The sequence below is a fragment of the Artemia franciscana genome, chromosome 5 (assembly GCF_032884065.1).
Source record: "Artemia franciscana chromosome 5, ASM3288406v1, whole genome shotgun sequence".
Taxonomy (NCBI): domain Eukaryota; kingdom Metazoa; phylum Arthropoda; class Branchiopoda; order Anostraca; family Artemiidae; genus Artemia; species Artemia franciscana.
Window position 1 is genome coordinate 33,005,706 of NC_088867.1, and position 19,565 is coordinate 33,025,270.

General features: G+C 34.8%; 1 protein-coding gene across 2 annotated transcripts in view; it reads right to left on the reverse strand.

Moving 5' to 3' along the window:
• LOC136027292 (prefoldin subunit 2-like) overlaps positions 1–19,466 on the reverse strand; it is a 50,304-nt gene extending 30,838 nt beyond the window's left edge. The window contains exons 1-2 of one of the 2 annotated variants that reach the window (XM_065704392.1): positions 19,350–19,466; positions 7,164–7,316 (exon numbers count right to left, since the gene is read on the reverse strand). In XM_065704392.1, coding sequence (XP_065560464.1) covers positions 7,164–7,294 — 131 coding nt within the window. In that variant the 5' untranslated portion in view covers positions 7,295–7,316; positions 19,350–19,466. The remainder of the gene's footprint in view (positions 1–7,163; positions 7,317–19,349) is intronic. The other variant, XM_065704394.1, reaches the window with a different exon arrangement.
• Positions 19,467–19,565: the final 99 nt, after the last annotated feature.

A 19,565-nucleotide genomic window follows, 5' to 3' on the forward strand; every position in this document is an offset into this window, starting at 1 on the left:
AAGTATAAAAACACATTTTATCGGCAAGAGAATTAACACATATTGGAAATGTTTAAAAAGCGACCGATGTTTTTGAAATCAAATGAAAATTTTAAGTCCTTAATTTTTTATGAAATTTGGTAGTCTGGACCTTAGTTTTAAAAGAGTATTTATTTTGATATTTTTGAGATATGATAACCATTTCAAAAATCAAAGTTTCACCAGAGTACAATATATCAGCTTAAGTGGATTTGGTACTTGAACATCACCCTATTGGGTCCATTATAGACTTTTTTAGTTTGTGTGGCCTAACTACTCCTATTTAAAATAGAGGTTTACTCTCTATAATGTTTCGGAATTATGTCAGTAAAAATACTAACAAACACCCTAACTGAAGAATTACCTGTTTTTGTGTTTTTTTTTGTTTTTTTTTTCAAGACAAAACAGCTCACAATTGGTCACAAGTGTGTCACATGTCACAAGGTCTCTATAGTCCCTTAAACTCGAATACACGTAGTTCAGGGCTGCCACAAGGTCCCCAAAGTCCCTAAAGCTGGCCAAAACAGTTTTTTAATCCCTAAAAGTTTCTTTATAGCAGGTTATTCCATGTCGGTACTTCAGCTAATAAGTCTATTGGTGTTAGTGACCATGAAGACTGCAGAATAATTTCAAATTCCCCAAAGTCCCTAAAAGTCCCTAAAGCTGGCCAAAAACAGCTTTTAATCCCTAAAAGTCTCTTTATGGCAGGTTATTCCATGTCGGTACTTCAGCTAATAAGTCTGTTGGTGTTACTGACCATGAAGACTGCAGAATAATTTCAAAGCTATAACATCCAGTTTTTTTTATAATGATGGACGAAGAGATTTAATGCCCTTTACCTCTGGAGTCTTTTAAACTGCCGTACAGTTTTGTATTCATTTTCATTAGATGTGTGTTCACAGAGGTTCGGCATGTTTTCTCAGTTTGCTTCTAAAGGCCTATTAACGTTATCAAAGCAGCAATTGATGTCAAACCCTTGCTATCTTAATCCCTATATTATTGTTGCGGTGCTAGTTGCAACTTAGTAAAAAACAATCCTCGGGCCATAGTAACCGAAAATTACTAAAGAAATCCAGAAGTGGTAACTGCTGTGGATTTTAACTCAACATTAAAGAAGAAAAAACCGTCGGGGACCTCTTGAAAATTTCCTCAGATGGTAAATTGGGCTACTGGAATTACCACGGCTCTAAAACCCTTCTTTTGAGGTTTATAGCCCCCTCTAAAAAATAGAAAACTCACTGTATCGTTGTGTCTCCTTTTTTTGTCCCCATGTCCTTAATCAGAATTAGATTGAAAGACATGTGTAATGCATCATGGCATATTGCTCTGTGCATAGACTACGAAGTGCGAGTATGCGAGTCCAATTTTGACATTTGGACTTTTTTTTACAATGTGTCAAAGCGATTAGGATAGGGGGGAAGCTATTTTCTTCTGCAGTAAATTACTCTCCATCATCAATTATGAAGCGAGAACGTCAGTCAAAGTTACGAAATTTACCTCAAGAACCAGAGAGAGCTGGAAAGAAGACTGAATAAGAATGATGGAAGCTTGTTGAAAGCATTCGGTTAATTATATGCAGAAATAAATGCAATTTCTGACAAATGCACTTCAGTAGGTCTAAAGAAAGAAAGGCCAAAAGAGAAAAAAACAGCAAAAAAAATACGTGATTTTTAACTGACGGTCATGTGATGGTTCTCTGATCATTAATCAAAGTAATTACTTGTGCATTTTTTTTTTGCATTTTGAAGTTCGATATTTGAAAATTAAGAAAGACAAAAAGAGTCCTGAGAAGATCCATGTCGAAAGCAAAGGTCATCTTGATGTTACTCATGTTTTTCCAGAAAATGATGACACTACATTGCCGATTGTCTTGGATTCAAATATATGACAGATCGGTTTGAATAACGAGTATTATGTTGATTATGTTATCTATACGGTAAACAAGAGATGAACCGAACCCCTATTGGTCCTTATTCGGTTTCAGGAAGGTCTATTTTTTCCCAAACGAGTTCCTTAAGTCCCTATTTTTGTGTTCTTGAACCCGTGGCAGTTCTGATAGCGTCTTTTAATTTAATCAGGTATCTAATCCTTGTGAAAATCTGGGTATCTGGGAATAGTAGTCGATACTTAACAGCTTTTCTACCCAAAGTATTCTGTGAGCAATAGCTGTTGCTAGACCTTTAAAGGTTTTTGAAGAATTTTTCTATTTTAAAGTTGGATCCAGTATCATTGAACTTAGGGTAGGTCATAGCAGTAAAGAGTTTCAATGGTGTCTGTGACCTAGTAAAGAACGAGCTACGGTCATAGTAACCAAAAATTAAAGAACATTTAAAAAATTAACTTCTGAGAAAATATTGATATTTGTTGGGGACTCAGGATTGGTAACTATTATCTCGCCGTTTTTTGTTTGTTTTTTCTTTAGTCACCACTAGCAGGGATTTGGAACAACATAGTGAGCTCTTTAACCTAGCTCGCTAACCTAGTAAAGAACAAACCACGTACCATAGTAACCAAAAATTAAAAAGTTGAAAAATGGCTCTCTAACCTAGCAAAGAGCGAACCGTAGATCATGGTAATTAAAAATGAAAAAAATTAGAAGATAATGTTAAAGAACGTTGAAAATTACAATATAGAGAGCTCTTCAAGGGCTCATTTGAAATGGGGTTGCAATATCTACCTGCTTTCCCATGCGACAAAACATATTATTTAAAATATGATGCCTTTTTTCTAAAAAAAGAATGCACGATCATATAGCGCGCGAATCTAATGACAAGAGTTGGTACAAAACACGCGCCTTTTCAGAACTACTTTTCTGGGGTATGATGCCATATTTGAGCGATTCCACTGCCTGACTCCATTTTGTTTTTTTCTTCATCTTTTTCAGCGATGGATTAATGGAGGAGTCACGGAATGGTTTTTTTTTCTGAAGGAAGGAATGACCACAAGAAGCTATGAAAGTGGCAAAATTCTGGGATCTACTAACCTTTTTAAATGAATCTCTTGGTTATTAGGCAATATTTGTAAAAATAGCCCTTAGGCTACGAATATACTAGACCCACGCGTTTAGGTATCGCAAGATCGAAGAAGGAAACTTTGAGAGAAAGAAAGATATAAAAGTCGAGCAAAAGAAGTAGCTAGCAAATAAAAGACACTATGAGAAAATGGAGAAAAACTGGAAGAAAAACAGGGACATTGTCAAATTCAATATGTACCACAGACGCACAGACACAAACAGGATGAGAAGCTGGCAGCCCTCGGTGAGTGTCTACTGTCATTTCTACTGTTGGTTCCGAGCTACTGACAAACCTGCGTCGGCTAGAGTTAAAAACAAGAATGGAAACATTGAGAGTTATCCATTCAACACGAGACTTATCATGCTAGCATCACTTCAAAGAAATAACAGACACGATGAAGACTATCCATTTAAGACTGTTAAATCAACGTCACTCCACAGAAAAGACTAGGCGAGTATATATAAAAATAAGTTGTCTGTGTGTGTGTGGGTCTGTCGACTGACGTCATGTTTGTGTGTCGACTGACGTCATGTTTTCGACTGACGAAATTACAGACCGGGACATCGGGACACAAATGACGACCGGGACACCGGCACATCTATATATATAAAAATAAGTTGTCTGTGTGTGGATCTGTGGATCAGGTGACGTCATGTTTGTCCGCATATGAAGTCTGAATTATTTCACACTAATACAAAATAAGAAAAAAAACTAAAAAAGGTAAAAACTACAAAAAAAACTAAAAAGAAAAAAAAACCTAAAAAAGCTAAAAAACTAAAAAAAAACTAAAAAAAGGTAAAAAACTAAAAACTAAAAAAAAACTGAAAAAACTAAAAAAAGGCAAAAACTACAAAAAAAAACTAAAAACTAATAAAAAACTAAAAAATCTAAAAAACTAAAAAAACTAAAAAAAGGTAAAAAACTAAAAAAAAACTAAAAACTAAAAAATAAAAAAACTAAAAAAAGGAAAAGACTGAAAAATAAAAGAGAAAAAGAAAACTAAAAAAATATGAATAAAAATACAAAAAAATAAAAAAGATAAAAACTACAAAAAAACTAAAAAGAAAAAACGAAAAAAAACTATAAAAGCTAAAAAAATAAAAGAAGCAAAAATCTAAAGAAGGTAAAAACTACAAAAAAAGAAAAAGAAAACAAAATAAAAAAATCTAAAAAAGCTTAAAAACTAAAAAAAAACTAAAAAAAGATAAAAAACTAAAAAAAAAACTAAAAAAAGGAAAAAACCATAAAATAAACTAAAAACTAATAAAAAAATAAAATAAAAAAAGCTAAAAAACTAAAAAAACTAAAAAAAAACTAAAAAAGGTAAAAACTAAAAGAACTAAAAAAGAAAAAAAACTAAAAAAGGAAAAAACTGAAAAATAAAGGAGAAAATGAAAACTAAAAAATATAAATAAAAATAAAAAAACTAAAAAGATAAAAACTTCAAAAAAAACTAAAAAGAAAAAAGAAAAAAACTAAAAAACCTAAAAAAAGGTAAAAACCTAAAAAAAGGTAAAAACCTAAAAAAAGGTAAAAACCAATAAAAAAAAACTAAAAACAAAAAAAGGGAAAAAATTAAAAATTTATTTCATCATAAGTTTTCAACTGACGAAATTACAGACCGGGACATCGGGACACAAATGACGACCGGGACACCGGCACATAGGGAATATGAATGACGACACTCAAAGAGAAAGCGACCGAGACAAAAGGAATGTTCGATTAGCAATCAACAAAGCACCGGGACACAAATGACGACCGGGACACAGGGAGTATAAATGACGACCAGGATATAAGTAAAAAAAACTAAAAAAACTAAAAAAAAGGTAAAAACTACAAAAAAACTAAAAAGAAAAAAAAAATAAAAACTAATAAAAAAACTAAAAAATCTAAAAATCTAAATAAACTAAAAAAGAAAAAAAAATAAAAAAGGAAAAAAATAAAGGAGAAAAACAAAACTAAAAAACGAATGTATATACAGACCGGGACACCGGGATACAAATGACGACCGGGACACAGGGAATATAAATGACGACCGGGACACAGGGACACAACTACAACGGGGACGCCGGGGGGCACAGGGGGATATAAATGACGACCGAGACACCGGGACACATGGAATATAAATGACGCCCGGGACACTCAAAGAGAAATCACAGACTGGGACACCGGGACACAAATGACGACCTGGACACAGGGACAAAACTACAAAGGGGATGCCGGGGGGCACAAGGGGATATATAAATGACGATGGCGACACAGGGAATGGTAGATTAGCAATCACCATCAACAAAGCTCAAGGGCAATCATTAGAATCATGAGGTATAGATCTGAATACGGATTGTTTTCCCATGGACCATTATATGTTGCATTTTCAAGAGTCGGTAAACAATCTATTTATATGCACAGACAATGGGACAGCAAAGAATGTTGTATATTCGCAAGTTTTACGTAGTTAAAAACATATATATATATATATATATATATATATATCTATATTCACAGGTGGGACATAGGGACACAACTACAATGGCGCGTAACTAATATGGCGCGTAACGACTTACGCGCGCGGGGGGGCTTGGGGGGGGGGCGCGAAGCGCCCCCACCAACTAGGTGTTGGGGTGGCGCGAAGCGCCACCCCAACATAGACATAGACAATTATATGTTTTTCCCATATTGGAAATTCCATATTCCATTTTATTGGAAATTGTCAATTTCCCATAGACAATTATATGTTTCATGTTCAAGAGTCGGTAAACCTGACAATCTATTTATATACACAGACAATGGGACAGCCAAGAATGTTGTATATTCGCAAGTTTTACTTAGTTAAAAATATATGTATATATATATATCCATACTCACAGGTGGGACACAGGGACACAACTACAATGGCGCGTAACGACTTACGCGCGCGAGGGGGCTTGGGGGGGGGGGGCGCGAAACGCCCCCACCAACTAGGTGTTTGGGTGGGGCGAAGCGCCACCCCAACAGCTAGTTTATATATATATATATATATATATATATATATATATATATATATATATATATATATATATATATATATATATATATATATATATATATATATATATATATATATATATATTATATAGTTTAAATATATTTTAATTTTCTTTTGGCTTAAAGTTTACTTACTTCATAATCATTTTCTGATTGTGTTAACACTGAAGAAAGGGTAAATTCAAGGTTGTGAGCGTATTTAATGTATCAGTATTTTTATTTATGTTTTGTTTGGCGTGTTTTGAGGAGGCCTCAACAATTTATTTTCTTCTTTGAAAAAAGAGGGCAAAAAACAGGTGCTAATCCACAAAAATATTAGGGGGTTGGGCATGTTTTCCAAAATCTAGGGCGGATTGTTTTTAATGAAAATACAAACAGGTATTTTTCACTGGGAATGCTAAGAAGAGATATTTTCCTAAGTTTTAGAGGATGTGGCAAAGAATCTGCAAATGGGACACAAACAATAAAAGTTTTTAGTAGCCTACCAAATTTTGTTGGTGGAGTTCTTTTGACGAAGTGAGGAGGAAAGGATTCATTCCACCACACAAATATAATCTAGCATGTCTATTTTTGGCAGATGCATCCAATAATCATATAGGTTCCTCGGGATGGTATAAACCAACCTGTTAGGGTATAAGCTGCAAACAATAGTATTACAAAACGGCCCCAGCTGCTTCAGAAGTATTTTGGCAAAGCAACTATGTTGGTACTCTACAAGTATAACTTTTTACCGAACTCCTCCACCCCTAATGGGGATATTGCGGCTATTACTTTTCAAGAGTTGGGTTGATAAGGATAACTTACAGCAATCTTACTAGCACTAATTAATTTCTAACGAGCAGGAGCGTTTGCCAAAAACTTTATATGGCAACCGATTGTCATGTGAAACGGTATTTTGAAACAATTATTCCTCAGAAACAGAAGTCGTTAAATTTCCTTAGGTAGAGTTTAAATCATGTATAAGCTAAACCGATAATCGCCTAAGATTAGCAACGCATCGTCATTCTTGCTGGCGCTAAAAACAAAACTTGCTAAGCATAAACAAAAAGTTAATGAAGTTGGCTACATATCTTGATAAAAAACTAGAGGACCAAAACAAAAAATTACTTGTGCTCAGTTAGATCCATCTCTAACTCTTGCAATTTGTTTATTAAATTTCTTTGTGTTTGACGAAGTGCTTGAAAATGAGCCACAACTTCCTCATTCGACTTCTTCTCTTTCTTTGTCTTTTCAGCCATTTTGTTTGGAACTGTTCTTGATCTAGAAGTGTAAATAAAGACATGTAAGTACATAATTAAACACAGTAAAATATGAAGGTGCTAATAGTCACGCATAGAGGGTGAAAGGTGAGGTCCGTCTAGTGTTGTTAATGGTAAAATTGGTGAAGGTGAAATTGGATATTTTATATATTTTACCGTAATTTTATGGACCCTCTAAAATTGGTATTTTACCTATTTTACCGATATTTTAAATACGTTACTGACATATTTTACAGCACCTTATAGTTATCATCGTGCCAAACTACCCAAAGGCTGGGAGAAACTTTGGATAGTCTGGATATGATATTGTTATTGTGATTTTTAATGGAGACACAACAGGGCGAAAAAGTAATATAATTTTTAATTGCACTCATTATTTTCGTGGTGAAGTATTTATGATTGAGTGATAAATTCGTATTCGACTAGCCCTTCTCTTACAGAATATCCCTTATCCACATTGGCTTTTTCCCTACTAATGAGCAATTTACGTAATCTTTCCACGAAACAATTAAAGAAAGCAATACCATTTGGCCTGTGGGTCTGTAGCAATGCTAACCAGTCCAAAGGCTTCTTGAACAGACGCAGCTTTTTTCGGCGCCAATTTGGTAAATCGGTGTCAATTTGCAAAGAAACGGTGCCGAATTGAGCTTGAAAAATTTTCTAGCTTTCGGAGCCGATTTGCAAAAACAGCGCTGAATTTCACCCGGATCATAAAAAAAAGCAATCCCTAATTGTTTCCTTCTCTTCAGCATAAAAATCAAAAGATCTGAATGATAATAATAATAGTTAAATATTTAATAATGAAAGAATTTAAAATTTTGACATTAAATATATATTTCAAAATAATATAAAGTTTGATAATAAAAGAACATAACAATATTAATAAAGGAACTAAATAATAAGTTGAGAGTTGAGACCAATCATGCAACTATTGATAAGCTGCAGTTGACAAATGGTGTCCGTGCACATGATTCTTAGTTATGACAATCTCGCACAAAGGGCATTTTTTTGTGCTGCCATCGCTTGCCCACTGAGCTGGTTTAAAAAAGCTACGTGTGCTGTAGGCTTAAGGCCCAAGACAAATTTAGCGCTTTTTACCAAGCATTTTTCTGCTGTTGCTAATGTAGTGCAGACACACTAGACAGTAAACATTCTATCAGTGCAACGTCAGCCGATCATAATAGATCGTAAGCCTTTTTGTGTTTTCAATGAAAACAATTTAAAAAAGACAATGTGACCCCCCCCCCCCCTACACATTGGAAAAACATTGTATGTCCCTCCTTTATATTTGTAAGAGCCAATTAAACGGTTAAAAATTGTAGACTATAGATTATCTTTAACCCCACACATAATTTTATTTCAGGTAACATTCCACCATATAAAAATTATAACCACTATACTTTAATGCGCTATATCGTTCTGATACGCTTTGTTAAGTCACACGGCCTTTTAGCCCACATGCACACTTGGAGTTTTTACCAAGCGTTTCCTGGAGATGTACAGGGGAGTATTGCGATGGACATATTGGGCAGAAAAAAAATACGCTTGGTGAAACAAATGTCAAAGGCAGCAATAAGTGTGTTTGCAGAGGGTATATCATAAGAAAAAAAAAACTAAATTGGAAGTCATAAATGATTTTTTCCCTGGGAAGGAAGAGGACGATTATAAAAAAAAATGCTACATGATTTGATTAGGGAATGTCTAGAAATTCACAAAAGTTTAAAGTGTCAGGGGATTGGGCCCAAATTAGCCCCTGCCATCGACCCTAAGCAAATCAAAACCTATTTGTCATAAATAAATAAATAAAATGAGCAGTAATCAAATTATGTGCCCTAAACTAAATAGCATTTTAACAAAGCCTATTCGTTTTCAAAATGGAGGAGGGATATTACGTTTTTGAGTCTAGGAAAATCGAAATCTTTAAATATTTCCATTAAAAGCTGAAAAAAGATAGACAGAAAAATGCTCAACTGATCTTGAGCAACTCTTTAGCAGCAATTTTACCCTATATTTCCTAGGGAATACTGTATTTTACCAAGTTTACTAACCGCGTTTTTATTGTATGGTAATTTTACAACAGTATGTCCGTCAGACCAGTAGGTCCGTTAGACATCAGTCCATCCGTCAGTAGTAGTCAAAGACAAGCACAGTATGATTTCTGGAACGCATATTACAGGTCACTTAAAGCATCAAGGACACAAAAACGAAAACTTTCTCTTTAAATCGGTTAGATGGAAACTTACATATTCATATATGTCTTGAAAAATTCGGAAAATCCAGGAACTCAATTTTTAACGAAAAAAACGTTCATATAAGGTTATAGACCTTTGCTGTTGACATTGTTAATCAACAATCTGTTCCAGTGAGAAATTGTTGATCAACAATCATGTTCTAGCATCCAAAAAAAATTTCGTCGATGAACATTATGGGCGAAAACAGAGCATTATCTTTTGAAACTAGTTCATTAGATTTAATAGGGAAACTTAGCATGAATATCACAAGGAAAAACTGTTTTTCTTCTTACTGTGTTAGAAGAGAAAAAACTGTTGATTTGCCCTAAAGACAATTATATTTTTTGTTGCTTGATCTCTTACCTAAAATAAGACACGAGATAGTACTTTCTTTTGAATTACCAACTCCTTTCCCTTCCAACAGGCACTTAAGTATTTTGTATTTTATTGGAACTTTCAAAACTTGATCAGCCAGTGAAAAGGCATACAAACAGAGAGAATTATAGGAGTAAACATGAAATTAACAGAAAATAGTAAAACAATATTTTCAACAATTATAAAAATTTGTATTTCCACGAAAATTATTGTTGATCCGCATTTGTTGATAAACAAACCTGGCCTCACGGTTGTTGATTAAGAATTTGTTTACCACACAAGGTCTTATGTAGTTTTACGCTTGGTGGAGACCAAGTTCCGAAATAAGGAACTTGTGTGAAACATCAGCTTGAAACAGCTTGTCACAACCATAAGTCCTCAGGCCTTATATATTTCAAAGTTTTAATTTGGCAGCATGGGCCTTCTAAAAATTGGGCTCATTTTTTTCTGATCCACTTTAAACTTACATCTGTAAATCCTTGGGCCCAGGGAACCTGCAAAGAATAATATAGGATGAAGATCATGAAACGAGAAAGAAAAGATTCTCTAAAGTTTGCTAAATTTCCAGTAGCTTTCAGCCCAAAAATATGAAAGTTTTTTTTAGCCTGCTAAATACTATAAACAAGAAGAAAAACGAAACAGTCGTAACTCCAAAAGTATAACTTCTCAAGGATTATGTAATATGGATCAGTGCAGAACAGGGAGTTATCTCTTAGAGATGTGAGAATTATTTTTTTTGCATATCCTCAAGATTTATTGGACATAATTCTGAAACATCAATCGTGATTTCTAATTTTTTATTTTAATGTAATTTTTGAATTTTCTTGAATTTCTCTGAGAATTCCTTTGCATAAGAAGCTTGAGCTCAAACCATAAATCCGATTTTTGTGATATACATGTCTGTCACAAGCAGTTGTCAGATGTTGACCGAAATTGATAAGAAGTAGCCTACAAGTTTATTGAGAATATTTGATTTGAAATTTTGTCCATTACTGGCTATATATTTTCCCCACAATTCTATCTCGCCTTTGAATGACATGCAAAAATAAAATAAAATATTGCTTTCTAGATGCACAGTTCATCAAGTCGTTTTTGCAGATTTTAATACACATTTGAAGTGCTGCTGAGCAAGTATGTATGCCATAGTACAAATAAAGAGTACCTGGATTGAGGCAAGTCTGATAAGCTGCATGTACAAGCTTTAAACGCTTCAGTCTTTTATTTCACCAGTTTTTCTGTGTAATGGTATCTTTTCAGTTTTCTTGCTCTTTGTCGTCTGTTGGCCTTCAGACTTGCTGTCTTTTCATCAAATTTTGTGAAGTCACGTGGAGCCAATTTTTCAAACTATTGGACCTTTGTCGTGGCTTAAAAACGTGTGGAAACGGCTTTTCGTGTTGCATTCAGTGTATCCACGAGTTCTTGTTGGTTTTGATATTCATTTGTGTCCAACTACAACGTTTCTTATCAAAGCATTATACTACTTGCAATTCAGTGTCTTGAAGCTTTATTGATGGTGTTCACATTGTTTGTTTTTTCATGTCAACACTTTCTAGTTTTTAAATCAAGCAAAACACTGACATGTACCAGGAGCTAGATCCCAATAGGCTTTGATAAGCATTTGATGCAATTCTATAATGGTTTTCTTTAAATGGTAAGGGAAAATCGGTGTTTTTTTTTTTTTTTTTTTTTTTTTTTTTTTTTTTTTACAAACGGTAGTTTCCAAGGACAAGACTGAATTTTCTCAGTCCTATGGTAAAAATTAAACTGGCATAAGAAGCTTGTTTTTTTAGTGGGTGGAATCTCCATCAGCTCTCAAAGATATAAATAACTCCAAACTATACCGTTCTTCAAATTGTTTGTTGCTGACTGGATTTCTGCTAGGGTGAAAGGAAAGGAGTATCACTTGCATCTATTGATGGCTTTTGAGCCATCAATGCTAGCTGCTAGGCTTACAAGATCATTGTTAGTTTGAATGAAAACACTGGCACAGAGAAAATTAGAGAAATGGTCCTCCAAGGCCTTAATTACCTTACCTTAATGCGCACTTTAGCGCAAAATTAAGGTCCACCTTAGATCTCTTGTTCTCTGTGTTGAGGATGATGAAATTTTGTCAGTGTATTAGGGCCCAGTGACCTAGTGTAAGAGAGGTCTGCTGAAGATACACAAGTTAAGCCCAATTGGTAACAGTGACCAAAAGATAGGTATGGCCAGTCACATGGGTTTAAAGACAACAACACCACACAACAGCAACTTTTGACAGAGTATGCAAAAATGGTTGGGTATGACAAGCAGCATCAGCCTCCCAACAAGACATTATGTGTTTTATATATAAGATAGAGGACATATCAACATATCATCTCTGAATCAGGCTTTTGAATCTCTCTGAATCAGGCTTTTGAGGATTCATAGGTTGATAAGTCCCCTATGTTATATATAAAACAAATATATAATACATACATCCAATTAAAAAGATTTAAAACAAAACTAAGAACTGGCAGAAAAAAAGTAAGAAAGACAAGATCTTGGATTATTTACCACAAAAATCAATATTTTAGGAGGATTCTTGCTTAAATTTGAGAATTGTGGTAAGACCTATTTTCAGAACTACTAGTACAAGAAACTAGACAAATGGTCTCAAACTGGAGCATGATATATTAAAATTAATTTTTCAGGGTAAAAAAAAACAGGTCTAACGAAGTAATAAATACACAGGTCAAATTTGTGACCTAAAAATTAGAACAGCAAGTCTTAAAATATTAATTTTTAGAGATAATGGACTTCTGAAATGTTTGAAACAAAATAGCCTACAATTAATGCACAGAATATAATGATGCAAATTCACTAAAAAGACAGGGCTTTTGGATCACACATTATTCTATTATAACCAGTAACTGTGGCAGTCTTGGTTGCATTTTGTGACTACTTGCCTGGCCAATTGTTTTTTCTAGGGAAAAACATTTTATCACTAGACAGAATTGCACTCTATGAATATGCTAAGAATAGTATGATGATTTTTGTTAATTTCTGGCAAATAATGAAAATGAAACTGGCATATTTTCAAACTAAAAAAAAATGATAGCTGAGGTTTTCAGTGATATTCAAGTTTCTAAAAAACACCTACAAAATCTTCCTCCAATTTTGGAGCACCCATACTTCAGAGCCATACTTGACCACTGTCATCAATGCAGCTTTTAATATTATAACCTTAGGTAACACACTTATCTTCCTATTCTTCCAAACTTTTTTCAACTTAAAAAAACCCTGGACCTTGGCTATTCTGTCTTTAACATCTTCACTAATTCCATTATTTTTAACAATAATACTACTTAGGTAATTGAATCCATGCACAAGATCAATCTTTTCATAACCCGACATCACCTTTTCATCTTCACTTATTCCTAGCCTTAGCAACTTGGTCTTCTAAGTATCAATTTTCAAACCTACAGGGTTCGGACAGGTCGGTTCGTTTCAAATTATAGGCTCTGTCCTACTTTTATAGGATTTCCCGGGCCCAAATATAGGATTCGGAAGTCCTCGGGATCAGATCTATGGTAGATGGCGTGGGATGCCTGGTCACATAGATTACCAAGTTTCATCCCGATCCCTCCAATCTAAGCGTTTTCTATGATTCAGGGTCCCCCCAAATTCTCCCCAATGTCCCCAGATCCGGTCGGGATTTAAAATAAGAGCTTTTAGACACGATATCCTTCTAAATATCAAATTTCTGTGAGATCCGATCACCCGTTTGTAAGTTAAAAATACCTCATTTTTTTAATTTTTCAGAATCAACCCCCCCCCCCAAACTACCCCAAAGAGAGCGGATCCGTTCTGGTTATGTCAAACATGTATCTAGGACTTGTGCTTATCTTTCCCACCAAGTTTCAGCCCAATTCCTCCAATCTAAGCGTTTTCCATGATTTTAGGTCACCCCAAACTCCCCCCAATGTCCCCAGATCCGGTCGGGATTTAAAATAAGAGCTTTGAGACACGATATCCTTCTAAATATCAAATTTCATTGAGATCCGACCACCCATTCGTAAGTTAAAAATACCTCATTTTTTTTAATTTTTAAGAATCAACCCCCCCCCCAAACTAACCCAAAGAGAGCGGATCCGTTCTGGTTATGCCAATCATGTATCTAGGACTTGTGCTTATTTTTCCCACCAAGTTTCAGCCCAATCCCTCCAATCTAAGCGTTTTCCATGATTTTAGGTCACCCCAAACTCCCCCCAATGTCCCCAGATCCGGTCGGGATTTAAAATAAGAGCTTTGAGACACGATATTTTTCTAAACATCAAATTTCATTGAGATCCGATCACCCGTTCGTAAGTTAAAAATACCTCATTTTTTCTAACTTTTCAGAATCACCCCCCCCCCCATCCCAACTACCCCAAAGAGAGCGGATCAGTTCTGGTTATGTCAATCATGTATCTAGGACTTGTGCTTATTTTTCCCATCAAGTTTCAGCCCAATCCCTCCGCTCTAAGTGTTTTCCAAGATTTTAGGTTTCCCCCTCAAAACTCCCCCAATGTCACCAGATCCGGTCGGGATTTAAAATAACAGCTCTGAGACACGATATCCTTCCAAACATCAAATTTCGTTAAGATCTGATCAATCGTTTGCAAGTCAAAAATACTTCATTTTTCTATTTTTTCTGAATTAACGAGCCCCCCACTCCCCCCCCCCCCCCAGATGGTAAAATCGGGAAAACGACTATTTCTAATTTAATCTGGTCCAGTTCCTGATACACCTGCCAAATTCCATCGTCCTAGCTTACCTAGAAGTGCCTAAAGTAGCAAAACCAGGACCAACAGACAGACAGAATTTGCGATTGCTATATGTCACTTGGTTAATACCAAGTGCCATAAAAACACTATGCTACAATGAGATTAACCGAACAGACGGACCAAAGGATGATGAGGCGATAAACGATAAAAAGCTGATTCCGACAACCTTCCATGCAGGAGGGCCAACTTTGCACTTCTATCAGGGACATACTTCTATAAGGGGGGAAATAAAGTAAAAATTTACAATATCTGAAATAAAAAGTCTGAATCTGATTAACATCATTTTTCTTTAGAAGGGGATAAATACCAGATTAGATAAAGGACAGATTGATCACAGAATGTAGCATATAGCCTACCCAGTGCATGTCTGTTATACTTCCCTCGATTAGCAACTATCTTAGAATAGCCCATTTGAATAACTGGACCGTATTCACATCAGCCAGCCAGCGTTCAGCCAGGAAACACATAAGTCGCAAGAACTCCAGTCTCATTAAGCAGAGACTGCTAGCCTATATACTGATCTTCGATCATTTCGGACAGGCCCAACATGACAAAAAACAAAACATAGGCTACTAAGTCAACACAACAGCATAGCCCAGGTAGAAGCAGCTTACTAAGCCCAACACAAAGCATTAGTTATGTTCAAACAGCTCAACAGTTGTAATTAATTATCAATCTACACCAAAAGACAGAAAATTCTAAATCATCAGCAATGTTCTTAGTACTCTTCAGCCGAAAATATAGGAATAATAGGATTTTAGCCAAAATATAGGCATTTTATAGGAGTGCATTAAAATATAGGAATTTATTGGAATTTATAGGCGAGTCCGAACACTGAACCTATTCCTGCAACCAGAACTTGCATTTTGCAAGCACTTTTATTTATGATGCTTAAATCATCAGAAAAATCCAAGGACAGGAAAGTTTTACTTTTCCATTTGAGTCAATATTCTCTCATTACTGTTGATGGGTTCCTTAAGACGAAGTCCAACAAAATTGAGGCCAACTTTGGGGAGAGAACTCTCCTGTCCCTGAAGTCCCAAGGTGTTAGCATGCAGTGCTGATGCCTTGGAACTTTGGCTGTCTTAATCTAGCTTATGTATCTGCATTTGTCAGCACACTGAATGATTTTGTCTATGCATTCTTTATGTTCCTTCCCCCAAACTCAAAACCCTAGCTTTGTCACTGACCTCTATAATTACCAAACTCACACTTATCACCTTTCTTATAAAGGGGTTTAATTAGGATTTTCCTAAAAATGCTACTCTTTTTGAAAAATCATATTTACAATTTCTGGTAACTTATTTGTAACCTCATACCCACCATATTGAAGGAACTCATTTCACACACTATCAGCACCTAAGGTCTTATTATTATTTTTAATCCTTTTGATATTGTCATTAATTCTTCCTTGCAAAATATATCTTCCTTTACATCCCCAGTGGCACTCCTGCACAAATAATAATTATGATTTTCTTTATTCTAGACACTACTCAAAACAATCAAACATTCTTACTTATCTCATTCCTAAAAGTTGCTATACTTTACTTTAAAGTCCCTACCACCATTTTATCTGCCAATAGAGCTATATACAGGCCATTTTATGCTTAAAACTTCTGTTTTTGGGAGAGGAAGCAAAATGACCACTTTGGAATGAAATAAGTTAGTATTTAGGTTGTTTTATAGTAGACTAGTTTTCAAAATTTCATAGCATTTTGCTTTAGATGTGGTTATAGACAAGAATTACCCTATTTGAAAAAAAGAGACAATCAGCAATGTTCTGTATATGGTCTAGGATTTGTCAAGGCAATTAGGGAGAGCAGTGGTACCAATTGGGGAGTAACATTTTTGCTGCCAACCCAATTTTGAGAAAAACCTTTTGGTAAATTTTCAGATTAACCACATTTATAGGGTTGTTTCATTGAAAAATGCCTTTTTGATATTTCCATATAAAAACAATAAATTTGCCTCCTCCCTAGATCCCAAAAAACACATTTGGTAAAATCCTAGATGAGCTACTTTTCAGTATCCTAGAAAGAGGTTAGGGAAGAGAAATGAAACTTTTGATAATGAATCCAGCAAAAAATCACACTCTGGGATGGTATTGCTAAGCTACTATGTTAACCCTCCTATAGTTTCTAAGTCTTAACATCATTATACATTAATTTTTAGTTCCTTTTTCTCTGGTTTTAGTTTTGAAAATCCAATTCCTATTATTTGAGTAGAAATTTAAAGCCATATTAATGGCTTTTTAGTAAATAGGTGAGCCTAGTTTACAGCAAAATTGTGAAAGTGTACCATACTTCCTATTTTACCAAGTTTCAATTTTTCCCCTGACAGTTAAGGGTCATTTACTTCCTAAAATCTATCACAGTTCAAGATTAGATTTTACTGTTTCAAACTTTCAAAAATAGATATTGAATTTATATACTAGATATTGAATTTATATACTAGATATTGAATTTATATACTTATATACTTGATTGATTGAATTTATATACTAGCCCATAAATGTAGAACTACCTATATGTGCAATACCATACTGACTTCTTGCTATTTTCACTTTCCTAAATATTTCTTTTGACCATCTCCAGAAAAATCAACATAAATGTGCTTAAAATTATTACTATTATTAGTTACATTTCATGTTATGCCAGTGCTACTTGTGTGACATTTATCTGCATCATGAAATGTCTGCTGCAAGTAGGATAAAGAGAATCCAAGCAATATATGTATATTTTTCTCACAATGTGGAATTTCTTTGCTTACATATATGCAGTACCAACACATCCTCTTTATCTATTGTTGTCAGTTTTAACATGCAGCACTAGGAGACTGAACTTGGCAAAGGAAATTTTGAACATACAATATATTCAGCCCCCCCCCCCCCCTTCCAGAAGTGCATACCCTTCCCATCCTATTGTGATTTAGGCAAAAAGCTTTCATGTTATTTTTCTAGATTTGTTTTTCTTTGACAAAGATAAAAAAGGGGATGGGAACTGTCAAACTCTAGGTGTCAATTTTTCCCATCCAATTGACATCTCTGGCAAGTTTTAATAATTATAAGGTTTCTGCCACAATGCTGCCAAGCATTGATCAGATTTTCTAGATATTCTCAATAAAAAAAGACTCAATAGGTAAGTCAATAATTCACACATTTTTGAATACATTATATTGAAAATACTGTTGCTATTTTGAATGTAAGGAAAATTCTCAGGAAAGAATTCTCCATAGAAAAGAATTACTGCAGGGGTGGGGAAAAATTTTTTCAGTGAACAAGACTGTTTTCTTTTTTTATCTTTAAAAAAAATTGAAAAACAGCACAAAATGCACCTTTTGTGTGCCATGTGGCACTTTATAATTGCTATATTAAGTCAATTTTATAAAGAGCAATTAAATATAAAACTTAGTTAATAAATGAGTCCACTATTAGCTCTCTCTGATGTCTATGTGTCCAGTCTAGCCTTTCCATTCCAAAACACCCACCCAAATTGTACTTTTAGTGCACCATGTGGCACTTTGTGATGGTCTATAAGAATTAGCTTTTATGAATCCTTAAACAGCTCAAGTATGGTGTTCTAGTGTCTTAATAGCAACAAAGAAAAATAAGAGGACAATTCATTGCTGCCCATGCAAAAAAATACAGTTTTCTTGTTATACAATGAGGGGGTTATAATTTTCCTGTATAAGGTTTAAACAATGGCAATTTACTTACTGTAATACTTGTATAACAATTCTAAATACTTAGGTCTACAGTGAGCATAAGCAAATTTATGAGGCCAGAACCACAACTGCTTTCCTATGAAGGAAAGCCCATGCCCTTTGACTCTCTAGATGCAGAGCCCTCTCCCCCTAATAAAAATGCTGGAGCTACACTCCTGCTACCAAACCCTCCTCCCCCTAAACAAGAAATATATAGCCAAAATTATATATTTCCCACTGTATTTCTCTTGTTTCAACTTCTGTACCTGTAAATTGAATCAACTGTGACAAAACAAGAACCAGAAAAAAAAATGGTGGGTGGCAGATGACATTGGAAATATGATTTGGGCTATATATTTACACATTAGGGGGGAGGAGTTGGAGGTAAATTATAGCAGGGCTGAATGCAAAATGTGCTGCAGGTACTTCAGAATACCTCATCTTTACATCTTTTAGTCTGTAGATTGGGGGTGGGTACTTTAAAATACCTTCCCACAATATACTTTAGGCTGAAGACTCATCCCTTAAAGTTTCATTTTCCTAACCTAACCCCTTTCTAAGATAGCAAGAAGTCACTCAACTAGAATTTTACCTCAGCTACAAATGACAAGTTTTTTCACTAGCCAGCTTTTTCAACTATTGGTTAGTATTGGCTGCTTTAGCACTTTAAGGGATCAAAATGTAATTTCCTCTAGAAGCAATTTATGAATTGTAAGAGCATGAGAAAATTTGTAAAGTGATGTATTCACTTTCATCCTAGCCAACTTATGATGTAAACTGCAAATTTCACATTTAAATAGACTAGCCTACTTACCAAGACAGCAAAACCCTCTTCATCTAGAATCTTACCTCCATTTTTAATAGCCTAGATCAGACAATGTACCCTAAAAATCTAATTCTATTCTTTAAAAATTAAGGCAAAAGTAAATATTCTTCTACCTAATTAACCTTCTTTAGAAACAGCCTTAAATTCTTCACCAATATTCTATGCGGTTAGAAAAGATGAGACTCGATCCCCGTGTTCTTTTACTTGTCCGATTACTTATCTGACTAATCCCAGCGTTTTCAAGCGTCATCACATGAGATTTACATGACGTACTCGGATTACCTTCTCGAACGCTCAGGAACTTGTCCGTGGGTTTGACCCCGAAAAAA